The 15,022-nt window shown below is 34.0% G+C and overlaps 2 protein-coding genes across 13 annotated transcripts in view; one reads left to right on the top strand and one right to left on the bottom strand.

Moving 5' to 3' along the window:
- The window catches only part of LOC116430398 (rho guanine nucleotide exchange factor 10), a 69,468-nt gene extending 63,952 nt beyond the window's left edge, over positions 1-5,516 (top strand). For all 10 annotated transcript variants that reach the window (XM_031984473.2, XM_031984470.2, XM_031984469.2 and 7 more), the window contains 3 exons: positions 257-463; positions 560-874; positions 988-5,516. In XM_031984473.2, the coding sequence (XP_031840333.1) occupies positions 257-463; positions 560-874; positions 988-2,853 (2,388 nt within the window). In that variant the 3' untranslated portion in view covers positions 2,854-5,516. The remainder of the gene's footprint in view (positions 1-256; positions 464-559; positions 875-987) is intronic.
- Positions 5,517-5,709: 193 nt separating this feature from the next.
- LOC116430427 (transmembrane protein 47) lies at positions 5,710-14,845 on the bottom strand. Of its 3 annotated transcripts, none has more exons than XM_076369385.1 (6): positions 14,648-14,845; positions 11,933-11,993; positions 10,459-10,645; positions 10,105-10,254; positions 9,973-10,035; positions 5,710-9,896 (listed from the first exon to the last, which is right to left on the bottom strand). In XM_076369385.1, the coding sequence occupies exons 2-6, from the start codon at positions 11,981-11,983 to the stop codon at positions 9,682-9,684; spliced, it is 666 nt and encodes a 221-aa protein (XP_076225500.1). In that variant the 5' UTR covers positions 11,984-11,993; positions 14,648-14,845; the 3' UTR covers positions 5,710-9,681. The 3 variants fall into 3 exon arrangements, with proteins under 3 accessions (XP_076225500.1, XP_076225499.1, XP_031840418.1); XM_076369384.1 differs by lacking the exon at positions 14,648-14,845 and adding an exon at positions 12,625-12,922; XM_031984558.2 differs by lacking the exons at positions 11,933-11,993; positions 14,648-14,845 and adding an exon at positions 10,895-11,465.
- Positions 14,846-15,022: the final 177 nt, after the last annotated feature.

Genomic DNA, 15,022 nt, shown 5'->3' with positions numbered 1-15,022 from the left:
ATTTTACACAAAGCAAATGAAATTAATCTTATAGATATTGTTATTTAAAGTTATAGGCATTATATTTAGGAACTCAGTAACTCGTTTCAGTTTCATTTCTTCGATATTTTGTTTAAAAGATTTATTGGATTGAATAAAATATTACAATTGGGTAGGTCCTCGCCGAAATAAATGCTGGCAGCGAACGTGTTAATAAGACGTGTTACATAAAACCTAAGAATAACGTAATATTAATATGAAACAATTGAAAACTTAGATTCAGGATACAAGTACTTCGCCAACATTAAGTCGTCTGTTGACCGCTGGTCTGAACAAAGGCGGCAGCCTGAAGTCTGACAAGAGTGGAGAATGTGGACAAGCAGGTGCAGATAATCTTTGTGTAGAAATGAACGACCTCATGCACGATTACGAAGTGATGTCCAGGATAAGTGATCTAGTTGCACAACTGAAGGGTAAATATGAGGTAAGAAAAAACTACTAGCTCTTGTCACTTAAAATTATCAAGACAAAACTAATCGTACGAATACGTTTTTAACCTGCTTATCCTACATGTTCATAGGGGATGACGTTAGAGAAAACCAAACAAATTCTCCAATCCATACAACTTTCAATACAACAGAAGGACGAGGACATGGTTTGGGCCGATAGCTGTTGCTTACAATTGGTGACAAAGCAAGGACAAATGTACACTTTCCAAACTGAAAATCCCCTAGTAAAGAAAGACTGGATAACTGAGCTTAGGCTAGCTCAATTGGCATTGGATCCAAATAATTCTCCTTCTTGGGAAGTACCTGAACAAGAACAAAGGCCTTCAACGAAGATGCCATTGTTTGTTAGTTCCCAGCAGGTGTACCACTCGCAACATCAGACAGAAGTGAGATATTACAAAAAGTTACTATTCATTGGATCACCTCATAAAGAGACGTCGTTTCATCATAAAGTATAACTTCACGCGATAGAACGTATCCTACATTCAACTATTTTCAGGTACGTTGCGGCTGTTACTACACCACACAAAATCCACGACCCACGAGGCGCCGTGGCAGAAATCAAAGCTACCTATGGATCTGCACCGGAGATGGTATATCCAGTCACGTGACAATATTCGGTCAGTCCACAACAGCTTCCGCAACATCCTTGAAACAAATAACATCGTTCGACTTGGTAGAAACCAGAGTGGCTGCGGTGGAATTCGTAAAAGGTGTCTCGTCCGAGTCATTATCACTGGCGAATGATCTCGTATGGATGGGCACGGATTCCCGGAAGATTATCATCTACGCTGCTTCGGAGCCGGAGAAACAAGAAGAACTAGGCAATTATTCCGTATCGGGGCCGGTGATACAGATCAAGTATCACTGCGACAATGTTTTCGTCGCGCTGGGCATTGGTCTGCTCCTTCTGTTCAGAAGACAACTGGACGGCACATGGAATCTCAGAGATCCACAAGTGATATCCTTGGGTAGTGAACCTGTGTCCTGTTTAATGCCGATCAACGCATCCGTTTACGCGGCTTGCGGTAAAAAGGTTTGGGTACTTAACGGAGTCACCGGTGACATCACGAAAAGCTTCAGCGCTCAGCACGAACATGTTGGCAACGTGAAACTGATGGCGCATTCCGGTGTAGGCCTCTGGGTCGCCTTGAAGAACTCGAGTACCGTGTGCTTGTACCATACGGAAACATTCAAGCACCTACAAGACATCAACATAGCGTCGAACGTTCTAAGGGTAACCAGATCGAATAACACCTCAAACTCTTGTGGCGATAATCTGAACAATAATCAAACCACGGTCACAGTGACAGCGCTGTTGGCATGTAAGGGACTCCTCTGGGTTGGCACAAACGTGGGTATTAGCCTGACGATTCCTCTCCCACGCTTGGAGGGGGTGCCCATTATCAGCGGTCGCGTCAACATATCTTATCACGCGCACTTCGGCCCTATAACCTTCTTATTGGCTATCCAGAATCATAAGAATACCATAAACTGTGCGAACGACGACATCACGGATGAGGAAACCGTACAGTTGCGGAATAAGGAAACCGAGAACCGCAGCAGCAGAGACAGGGCAAGCTTAGATTCCTCCATGTCGAACAGCATCGTGAAATTGAAGCAACAGCTGGCGAGTAGCCCAGTAATGTTGAGACGGAAACGAAGCAAGGAGTACGAGTATAGAGGTTCGAAAACGCTTCCGAGGGGACTAGGTTCCGGTGGAGGATTTCTGTCCAGCTCGATGTCTGGGTCACAGAGTTCCGGCGAGAACTGTGACGTTTACGGCTTGTACGGTGAACTGATGTACGTTAAGGATTACGAGAATGAAAACAGCTCTGGCATCGATCCAATATACGAGTCCTTGAGGCGAAGCGATCCAGAACTGGCAGCCATACCAAATAAAGTTAGTACCTTAGACCGTAGACTGAAAATGAAGATCACCAGGCCTAGATCGTTGGACCTATCCAACTGGTCAGTGGACTCGCACGCCAGTTCTCTTTACACGTCTTCCGGCTCAGAGGAGAACCTATCCTTGAAGACTGGCAAACTGTCGCGCAACAGTAGCACAGCCAGTCGAAACGGACCGTACGAAACAGCCACACCGAATAGCAGCATAGGACAATCGGTGGCAGAAACAATACCATCTAACAATATAAAGTCTAACGGGAAGAAGATAAACAAAACTTTGCAACAGATAGAACAACCAAAACGGACTGTTCTGACGTTGATGGGCGGCAGAGGTTACATCAATTGGAGGCAGCTCAACGCTCAGCCTGTTGTCGACAAAGGTTCGAAGTCTGGTTACACGTTCAAGGATCCTAACAGTAACGACGCCCACATCGTGCTATGGGAGATGAAGTTATGATACTCAGTTACGCTAGGCCTACCGTTACGGCTGCGTCAGTATGGATAGAAATATGCTATTTGAAAAGTCGGTAACGATAACGTTCGTCGACAATTAGGACCAAAAATACTGTTGAACTGATATATATCTCATTTTAAGTAATAAGGTTACTCGGTAGGGATTTGTTAATCACGTAGCGCGATTTTAAGTCAGGTGTTCATTGAGAATTGTTTTCACACTACAATGAAAGATAGGTATATACTGAGTCGCGAATATAATGTCCTTACCGTGTCAGTGCAAAGATCTAGTTCTTGCATAGCTCTCTTAAAAAAAAAAAAAAGGAATAAAAGATGTTTTGTATTTTATAAGATACGCTTTCATTATGCTGAGGAAATCCATATATTTTGTTGTAGATCGCTTTTACCGTGTACGCTCCTCGTATACGTTATTTAATCGTGCCGCCAACGCGATCTTTATCGTGGAAATTTAGGATAGGAAAATTAGAACAAAGATTTAACCTAGTTCAAATTGACCTACTTGAATTGACATAAACCGAAAGATCGGTATAGCGAGCGATGAAAATATTTGTACAGAAAGACGCGTGGAAGTGACAGATATTACATTTTGACATTAGTAATGGTATTTAAATTATGCTCTAAGGTGAAATCATATTTAAGTACCATTACTCATCGAAAGTTCCCAATTCGAACATTCTGATTTTGATGAAACTATTTCTATGTATAAAGCATATTACGAGTACATCTATTGAACCGACTTGGCGATTCAAGTGTTCCTGTTTCTTTTAATAATGAATTAAACATTACATACGTTTAAAATTCCGTCCTGTTTTAAATTGCAGTAAAAGAAATTTGTATATCTTGATTGTTAAATTACAAAGTTTCGTATAGATCAGAATTCTCGAGATGGACGACTTTTTTAAGGTAAAAGTGTACGTATAGTTTACCCGCGATCCGTTTGTATGATAATTTCGGTTCCTCGCCGTATGTACGAATACAACATGGAAGAATATAATCGGTTCTCGAATATGTATTGTAATAAATGCTGTTACTTCTGAGGATATATAATAAAATGAATCGAGACAGTGGTATTCCGCGGGAGAATTCATGTTTTTTTTCTGGTGTCAATGCTTAAGTAGATGATTCTCAGTGAAACCGCAGGGAACAGAAAATATATGAAATACCACTGACTCGAACTTTAAATTTACCGAGTTTTATTCGCTCGGTGGCGTCACGTGCGCAACATACACACACATACACACAAAACACACACACACACCCACACAAACAAACAAATAGAATGGCATACTTATATGAGTTTTGTAAAATAAGTAAATAATGAAACGTTATCTCACGATTTATACGCAGGACGTTTCACATTGAGGAGGAAGATGATTGAATTCTTTTTTGTTTTAAGCGTTTCGCGTTCGGATCTTGTTACGGAAGTATAAACGTTCCCTTCTCACGCGTAGAGGGGAAACAAATACCACAGAGCAGTGCCTGTGATTCATTCGTTTAATGGAGTTAGCCTTGACTAGCGCACAAAGAGAGTTTCTAACAATATTTAGCATACGTTCTTTCTTTTTTTCAATTTTTTTTTCTTATGTCTCTGCATAAAGAAGAAATTTAAGAGCATATACATATATATGTACATGTATGTATGTATGTATGTATGATGTGTGTATATATATGTATGTATGTATGTATGTATGCGATGTGTAATGTATGCATGTTGGTATGTATGTATGTACGTATATTATGTTATATGGATTAGCAAGTTCATTTGGATACGTTTTACTCTTATGCGATGGATGAAACGAAAAGGATAAAATTGGATGAAAAGTTTAGTTTGAATCGTTTAGAATTTGAACAAAAAAATGATATCTCTTTATTGGATGATGATATAGATCGTCTAGTATTTAATAGCATTTCTCGATGGTGCGTAAGATATTTTATATCTTTTATAAGAGTTAGCAACGTTGAACCTTTTTTTGATACATATATTTTACTGCCAAACACGATAACGGTTTCTCGGAGGGAGGATTTTGACAGGATGAAACGTAAAACGGGTGGCATGGATCGATATTTACGTCGCGTTGTCTGTTCTGTATTTTCTTTTTTTTTTGTAGTAAATCGAATGAGAATTAGGATATGAAAGAAAAGAAAATTTATATCAGTTACCCAGTGAGAGAAGTATATCGTAGTTTTGTCACAAATGTGCTTGTTAAGTTTTCCGCGATCGGCAAGGACGAATGAAAGTCTGCGTGTACATATATATATTTTTCTGAAGGAAATTGATTTTTATACAGTAATTAATTCTGGAAATAGATTTCTATTTTGTACACTACCCTTTTTTTTTCTCTTTCTGTTAGATTTATATACATATGTAATCTTATTTTGTATTTATATGGACGATAGGAATACACACGCGGAATAATTATTCAGCAATACTTTGTTACATGTACGTACACGCACACACCATTTGAGCACACGTGCACACACATGTATTTATTACTTAAAATCGTCGTCGTAGCGTTGTCATTGTTTATATATGAGTCTGAAAAAATTTTGTTATGTTTAGCGTTCGCAGGCCCTCTTCAATACGTTACTTTTTCACTCTTTGTATCGCTCTACATTGCTGAATATTAATAATTATTTAAAAAGAAATGTTAACTCCCTTTATTTCTTCCATTTGTTCCTGTACATGAAGATATTAATGGTGATCCCTCTTCGTTTAAATTTATACCAAGTAAACACATTTTGTAAATGATTGGTGATGTTCCGTTGGAATTTATATAATTTCTTCTGTATATTTTATTATTTAAACAACGGAGGTTTCGTTAAATATCAACACTCAACATTATAGTTTTCAGGTGTATATTTTATTCTTTGTACAATATTAAGATATGTTTACATTGTAATATGGCGCATAAATAATTTTTGTCATACAATTTTACTTAATATCGTTTTGCAACATTTCTGACAAGGAAAACGAATTTACAGTTTCTTCTATATTTTTTTGGGACATCTACTACGATATGCATGGATAAGTACGATATGTATTATACAGTATGTCTCAATTATTTGAGAACTGACCATTTGATGAAGGATTAAAGACATGAAAAAACTTTTTCCAGAAGTTTTTGGTTCTCATGGTAGTAACAGTTTAATTTTTTGAGAACAACTTTTGTATAAAAAGCAATTTTTCCATATGTTTAATCCTTCACGAAATATTCAATTGTCAGGTAACTCAAACATATTGTATACAATATGAAACGTTGGTAAATATCGACTAAATTATATTTATCTATCTTGTGTGCTGTACGTGAATGTATTACGTACAATAGACTTTCTAGTTTGCAAACGTTTGCGTGGTAAATAATCAGTAACTGTTTTCTAGAAATCTTCCTGGATATGTCTTATTAGAATGTACAAATTAGGAAGTAACCATCATAAAAACAATTCTCTGGAAAGAACAGTTTCTCCATCGTGTTTTCTAAGATTCGCTGCGTTAATTAATTACACTAGTAATACCAATTCTATAATATAATTTAAGAAAGACTGGAATAAAATATATTTCTGATGTTATATGGATTTTACTCAATTTCTTCAATCATTTCATCAAAACAATTATTTTCTTTATGTACACGACAGAGAATCTACTTTTTGTTTGAGAATGTATACACATAACAAATAACCGTGATATCTTTTTACTCTGAAATGGTGCTCTATTAATTTTATATTATGCCTATAATTACTTAATTACAGAATAATTTTATATTTGTCTAAATCATTTGTATATTATTCTGTGATAATACAGTAGAAAACGATGGATTGTTATCTACACTGCAATTCTAATTTATGGTGGTTGCGAGTTGGACATTTTATGCCCGTGACATTGAAATTCTATATGCTGATTTCATTGCACGAGCAATCTGTAGATTCAAACTATCATTTAACATACTCAAAATTCTAATTCCAGCCTCATGTAGTCTTCTGAACAAGTACTATTGGTGATAAGTAGAATGCAATTACTATTGTACTCAATTTGCAATCACTTAAATCCCCTCTTTGTAGACATATAATACTCTTCTGTATATCATAAATTTCTTAATTAATGTGTCAACGATTCACTTATTCTGCTTTCAACACATTTCAGTACTCGGTTACACTTAGTCTTACGTAGTACTCTATGTCATTAATAGCACATATCAAAATCGAAAGGCGCAAATCGACAGTGTACGGCAAAGAATCAAACGCACTGTAATTCTTAATCTTATTAAGTTCTTTTTTTTCCCCCTCTCAGAAAGCATGATTGATCTGCCGCGTTATACGAAGTGCATGTATGAATTTCGTTCCCATCAAAACTTCCCTTTCCTTTAGAGTATCGCAGTAGCTGCCACTGTATCATTCTATTACATGTGTTTATAAAATATCTATATATACATATACGTACACGTATGTAATGCAGATAACATAATAGATAATACCTGCCCGAGCTGCCTCTATTCCATCGCACACTTAAATATTTAGTGCTGTGTTCAACTTAAAATGTACTTGGTTTTTTAGGGAAGTTAAACTTCTCCCTACAGACAATGGATAGAAATAATAAACCTTTGTTTGATTTCAATGATTCAAACAAAAATGTAGGGAAAAGGAATGATCAGGTGAACAAGAGTCACTACGAAATGTATAACACTACTAGAAGTTACATCTTTGTCCAGTTAGATTCAAGGAACTTTCAATATCCCCATTTCTGTGAGTTGTGATACTGAAAATGCCATTGGAAACTTCATAACGCGTACATATGTCAGCTCTCACATTGCATACATGTTTCTTTTTTTTTAGTGTTAATAATTTGGTAAAATTACTGTCGATATGACACGTACTCTTTTTGCTTCTGCAAAACGAAAATACTCTGAAAGTACTGACAACATTTACAGACCATTATGAAAATCCGTATCAGCCGTGTGTATAGTTTATCAGCAGAATATTTATTTTTTCGAAGTTTCGTTAAATGCTCTTTGGAATTTCGGTCATTTATACTGACTGGGAAGAAAATTACTGTAGAAATTGATGAAACAAACGATTTACGCAAATGATGATTTAATAATCTTAATCTTATATTGTAAAGTCTTTAAGAGAGACAACTAAAGTTAATCTCCTGGAAAACTGGTTCAAATCATGTTTCATCAGTCTGGAAGAATTACAGGAAAATGTTTCCCTTTGCTTTTTCTCATGCACTGTTTTAAATTCATGCATTTGTAACTTGAAAATAATTATACTTGAGAAATCAATTATTTCTTGGAGGTAGCATTTACATATTTCATAATAGAATAAACAAACGTTCGTATTTAGTACAAAAAGGAAGACTGTAGGATGATGTATAACAAATATGAAAATAATAAAGCAAGCGAAACTAAACAATTAATGACTTAATCATTAATTCGTAATTATACCACAATAGACGCGCAACATTATGATTCTTTACACTGATTCAAAAAAATTATTTTTCCTTCAAAAATATATTAATAATCAGTAAAAAGAATCTTATTTGTACTAATCGACGAAGTGTGCCCAAGCATGTGATTTTTTTTAAATGCTTTCATTAATCGACACTGAAGATTGGTTTTACTTAAATTTTCATCCACTTATATACTTCTGTGTGCATACGTCATTACAAGATACAACACTTAGAGCAATTTTTGGCCCAGATTCATTGCAGAATATATGGAAGTATAAGTTTTAAACATTATGTTAATGTTATATCATAATGTTATACCAAACATATTGGTAAACACTACAAGAATGTAAATCACTCGATTAAAGCAAATATCACTTTCAATAATAGTAGGAAAAAAAATTAGTAAATGAAAGCGAACAATAAATTACTAACATCTAATATATATATATAGATATATGTATATGTGTATATATGTACATACTACATATAGAAAATATACTAACATACAATAAATAATAACTAAATCAAAGTTGAATATTTTATCCAAAAACAAAAATAAGAATCCATGATTTATTACTTGACTAATAAAAGGCAGTGTCTTTTCTTATAAACTTATTAATTCCTTGCACGTTTTCTCGACTGCTTACTGTGATTATTTTTGTTTATATTTTCAAGAATAATGAAACATCGAATTTGTTTAAGTACCCATATATCGTAAACGCCGTTTTCAAACAGCGAAATCATTTTTTTAAAGCTATCCAAAGACGATAGTGATCTGTCAATGCAGGCACAGTGAAAGTTAGAAATATTAGCAAATTGAAAAGTTTGGATTAAAAAAGTTAGTTGCCATTATGTCCGGAATTAGATAGTAATAGTAAACGCGGCTTCGTCATCGATTGATTCTTTAGATAAAAAAAAAATCAGTGTGTATGCTACCATTGGTGATGGTATCAAAAATTGATCAGTGATTTTAAAAAATAATGTAAACGTACTCTAAAAAAATACTTGTATAATACACGTAAAACATATTATAGTAAACTAAAAACAGCAATGGTCCCGAAATTGTCGATATGAGAAATTGGAAATTGGTAACAAATGAGTGAACTTAATTAAAATCTCAGTCAAGTCGCAAATACTTTAGTCGTCAAACATCCGATTGACGGACTTGATCGGATGTTATTGTACATCCTATATCGAAGTAATGATCAAGTCCAATATATGCTGGTGTAACAAGTAGACTACATATAAAAACCATTCACTCTTTGATGTGTGTGTGTACGTCTCTTCATGAATGTATCAAAAATTGTGAGGACAGAAAAAGAAGAAATTAATCACCTAGAGAACAACGTCGGGCAGGGAACAATGCCACTAGGCCAATTGCGTCCCACTTTGTCCACCATGATGACCCATACCAATCATAGAACCACCGCCGCCAATATCGTCACGCACGATTTTTCTTTCTTTGTAATAAATCTCCTCGCTTTCCTTATCGCATAATAACAACACAGCTCCGCCAAACAAGAATATAGCTGCACCCCATCCAACTCCATATGCCCAACCGAACTCCCACATTGTTCGGTTCCCTATAAATTCACATAATATTATTTCAGTATGTAAAAGTAAATATCCATTTTCTAATATCGTGATATGTTCACTTACCAAGATTCAGTTCTGCAGCAAAACACACTGGATATATCACCAAAGCTATCAAGAGTGATACCACTGAAACAAAAAATTACAATTATGAATTATAAAAAGAAATGCGTTTATCAAGTTGCAAGTGACACTTACATGCAAAGCCCATACAGAAGACTGCGAATCTGTAATATTTATGTTTATCACGATTATCTTGTGACCTTAAACCAAGTCCAGTGAGAATCGTTGCAGCAATGTCTGTTAATAGACAGACTACATATAAGGCAGCAGCAGCTTTTATGTAGGCTGCAAAGGAAGATAAAAGATAGTTAAGAACTATACAACAAAGACTTATAAAGAAATACAAAATACTAATAGCACATTAATACTTTTCATTACATTGGAATAATTGTAGATATTTCTTACTATTTCTATCTGACATTTCTTAAAATATTCCAATGTTATTTCTAGTGTTTTCCTGGACTTGTAGTTGTATTGAAAATATCATACCAACATCTCTAGATTGGTAACATCCAGCTGGATCTGGTATATTAAACGGCAATGGTGTAGGTGCATCCTCTTCAATGCAATGTGCAAATAAACCCTGTCTCCATCCTAACGCCATCAACCAATCAGTGGAAGCCAAACCCATTATCATCAACAATATCACTATTACTCCGCATATAAATGCTATTACCTGTAATCAATAGTAACATAATATTCATTATTTCATAATAATATACTTAACATACACGCAAATAAAATCATAATAGCGCAAACAATTACAAGTTTAAGAAAAAATAATTACATTCAATAAAAATAGTATTAAAATTTTCAAAAGAAGATGCCTCTCAGAATATTCTTCACACAAATTCTTCAATGTGATAATGATGTATTAATAACACCTATGTAATAAATTCATGGCAAAATATATTTTTAAGAGTACCTGTGCGATTTCGGTATCGCCCATGTGATCGTCCGCGACTGTATACATGATCATCATAAATGTATGGTATACTTTCAAAATCGGTCTCAAGTGGACACAATTGGAGGCCTATTACTTGGTTAAAATTGTTTCAAAAGTTTATTTTTTTTTTTACAGTCTACTCGGTTTCCTCGAGTACCATTTACGGTACATCGTACACTCGTCCGCGGAATAAGCTCGGTGGGCGACAGGGAAGCATTTAGAGACCGTTCGAAGATACGAAACCTTCCTCACGAATGAAAAACACTTGCAAGGTAAACATGGATCCGAGCCCTTTTCGCGTTTCTCACTAAGTCCGCGAAACAACTTTCGATCATGTCCCGCCACGAGCAACACACGACGTTACATTGTTACCGTAGGACTTTCTTCTAGGTATCCGGTAAAAGTGTTGAAAGATTATTCGTTCAGCGAGGTCAACCAGGGACAGAGTCTCTGTCCGAGGTTGGGGGAGTATGTAATTGGGTTCCAGGGAGGCTGCGCCCATTAAAGGTCGTGGCGCAATGCGCGTACGCGGTAGAGGGTACCTTTTAGTCGAGGCGAAACTTGAGACATACGAGTCCCTCTTACAGAAATATTTCTTAATAATCTAACTGCGGTAATAATAAAATTGATCGTTAAGTACGAATATTTCGTATTTTACTGAGATCAAATCCAAATTATGATTGACAGTAATATTAAGCGCTATAATTTGATTTAATTTAATTTAATTATGGAACTGCTCGAATTTTTATTGTAATTGTAATTTGTATCATAAAAATATGTTTTTCTTTTTAAATAAATTACTTTCACTTCTGTTATTCCTTATTTCATAATATAAAATGATCACACTTTTATTTGTGGAATGGAATATCTTGATTTATTATCTTGATTTATTTATATACCCTATTCAAGAGTTTTTTAATTCTAAAGCAATTGCTTTTTTAAGTATTATTTTGGAAGAATAGTTTTTATTACTTAAAGTTGTAAACATGAATTGTTGCGTTAACAATTAAAGCTTACCTTCAGCGGTCTGGTAATAGTGATTGTTTCAATGGTCGTAGCCTGTGCCATTGTTCTTTGACTGTAATAAAAACAAAAAGAATACATAATAGTCAAATAAAAAAAAAACGATAATAATCATGAAATAAATGTATATGTCTAATGTAACTTAATAAAAATAAAAGTCATATAGAGGTGACAAGAAAACAAATTATGGCCATAGTCATGATAAATTAAAAGGACATTAAGTTCTGTCATAAATCCCATTAATAATATTTATTCTATATATATTTTACATAGGTTGTAAAAATCATTCATGTTTAATTTTTATTATAAACCCCTCAATTATAATAGATATCAATTAATTAAAAAATAATTTATTTTCCACATTTCTATAGCTACTGAATGTGTTACGACTCTTAGAGAAAGTAACATTTCAATTATTTACAACTCCTACAACATACATCTATTTTATAAAATAATATTCTGTAAATCAGCATACATTATCAATTTTGTAATTTGAAAATACCTAAATACATTAAATATCATGTTACACATGTTAACAAAGGGGAAGATTAGTCACACCCAATATGACTAATGTTATAAATCACACGAAAATGCATATTTTCCTTTTTTTCAATTAATTATATGATGCCTAATCGTAAAACATGTTTCACTTCGACAATTACTTTCGATGAGACAGGAACACTTACAACAATAGATATATATCAAGCCTATTACACTATCAGTCTGTACGACGCATCAAGGGCTAAATGGAAGAACGAAACTTTAGAATTTGACAGCTTCCGAGCTGATCGTACATAAAAAAGGTATAGAAACTCGAGATATGTAAACACCCAAACGCGATTTAATTCCGAAGGTTATGTGACTGAAAGTGTCAACAACAGGTCCCAATAATACGCTCACGTACTCCGAGCCACACACACAACAAGAAAATGCAGATTGCGTCAATGACTAATCGCTCGAGATGCTCGTAAAGGACGAACGTTCTTATTGGCTCTCGTCACGAGGGATTTCTAACCTCAAAACTGATTGGCATTTCTGCGTTTTCCCAATCGACGAATGAAACTCGGTACTCGTTGTGCACTTGAACACAATGCGTCCAATAGAGGAACTGATTTCAAATTTACAATCGCTACACTGCCAATAAAGTAACAACATTCTACTTTCGTTATACAACAATAAGAGCTTTGTTTTACGAATTTATCATTTCTGCCGGAGATATTAAAGTCGGGTTGAACTTTGTTTCGTATTTAATTTAAATAGTAACATTTCGTTGATGAAACATTATAGAGAACAAAAAATCCAATTCGCGAAGTCAAATTTTGTTATTAAGAGTAACATTAACTTGAATTAATTGTTTTTGGTGTTGGGGTGCGAGGAGACTTATAAAAAGTATGGAAATGTACTCTATTCTTTGATATTCAATTTTCCAAAAACTGTTTTTCATTTAATTTTAATCCTTTTTAACAAAAATTACAAAAAAATGTATTAAATATATAGTAAAAATTCGATGGATGTTCATTAAAGTTTACAATGCATTGTATGTTGTTTTGTAACCTTTATTGTTATTATGAAGACTAATATAATGTACACATGCATACATTATAATCATTTGTACATATGTTACATATATTAGTATGTAATTTATAGTTTTACCTCGAATATTCAACAATATTTAGTTAAAATGCATAAACAGTTCGGGGAAGATTCAAAATAATACTAATTGAAAGTTATGGTGTACACCATATGAAACACATGCGCATTCATGTAAATACGTAGTGACGTCACCGAATGACGTCAGCACTATCAATGCCTTTGACTACCACATAATTATACCAATCTGCAGATACAGTTATACATTGAACATCCATGTTTTATGTATTATTTAAATAATATTTGAATTGGTATATGTATATTTCAAGTTATGCATATAAAATGCGTAAACAAAAATTTGTTCGCAAATGCATTTTTAAATATAACTATCCTTGAATTATTTTTTACTTTTTTTTTTCGAAATTTACTACATTTTATGTCATATTTTTCAATTACGTAAGTCCATTAATGTCACAATGCTTCTGAATACTATTTTTGTAGATAATGTAACCTTTACAGTAAAAATTTATGATATTGATAATCGTCAAGTACGATACATTAAAAAATAAACATTTGAATGAAAAAAGTGGCCGAATCAACGTTTTGGTAGTCTAATAAACAGTAACTTATGCCACAACTAGAACTTATGTGACAGAAAGTAAAGGTTACTGGTAGAAGACTGTGGTATTAAATGACATTAATTAACGTGCTTTTCTCTGTGGCTATATTATACGGATTACATGGTAACACGGGTGGATATCAGAAAAGCGAAAAAATATAAAGAGGCAAACAGATGAAGTGGGCTTGAAAACTGCTGCTAGTGATAGAATTGATCCAAGATTATATAAATACTTTATGCAAATACGTATTTTTTACTAAATACTCCTGTATTATGAATAATTAACTACGATCGTTACTTATTCCATTATTATTATTATCATTATCAAATCATGAAAACATATTTCGCCAATGAAACTACAAATAAAATTACACTGAAACAAACAGTCCATTTTTCTTATTATTTAGCAGAATACGTCCATAGTATTGTTATACACGCAAGATGATTAAAGTCAAATGTATAAAACATTTTAAAAATTGTATATCCATCCAATTACGTACCTCGTTCAAATTTCTTCGATAATTCGTCCAAAACTAATTACTAAATATATAACCAATTATACATTTTAACTTATAATTCAATTCAACAAAGGGAACATAAATTTATTTAATATTTCTGTTATGAATGCGGTCGTTGAATTGATAAATGCGAAAGACAGGTTGTTCTTTAACATGGAATACTATATAAACATATAATTACAAACGTCGAGTGTCGAATACAATGATCCGATTTCATTGTTACAAATTATTGTGTACGGAGTTGATCATTGTTGGTTTTAGAATGATTTTGTTTGAATTTTTAATAGAAGTCATAAGAAAACGAAATCGGTATCGCGCACGAGGATATCGGCCCCATCACTATCCGATACACGATCA

Source organism: Nomia melanderi, chromosome 7, assembly GCF_051020985.1.
Source record: "Nomia melanderi isolate GNS246 chromosome 7, iyNomMela1, whole genome shotgun sequence".
Lineage (NCBI taxonomy): Eukaryota > Metazoa > Arthropoda > Insecta > Hymenoptera > Halictidae > Nomia > Nomia melanderi.
This window is presented reverse-complemented; position numbering and strand designations above follow the sequence as displayed.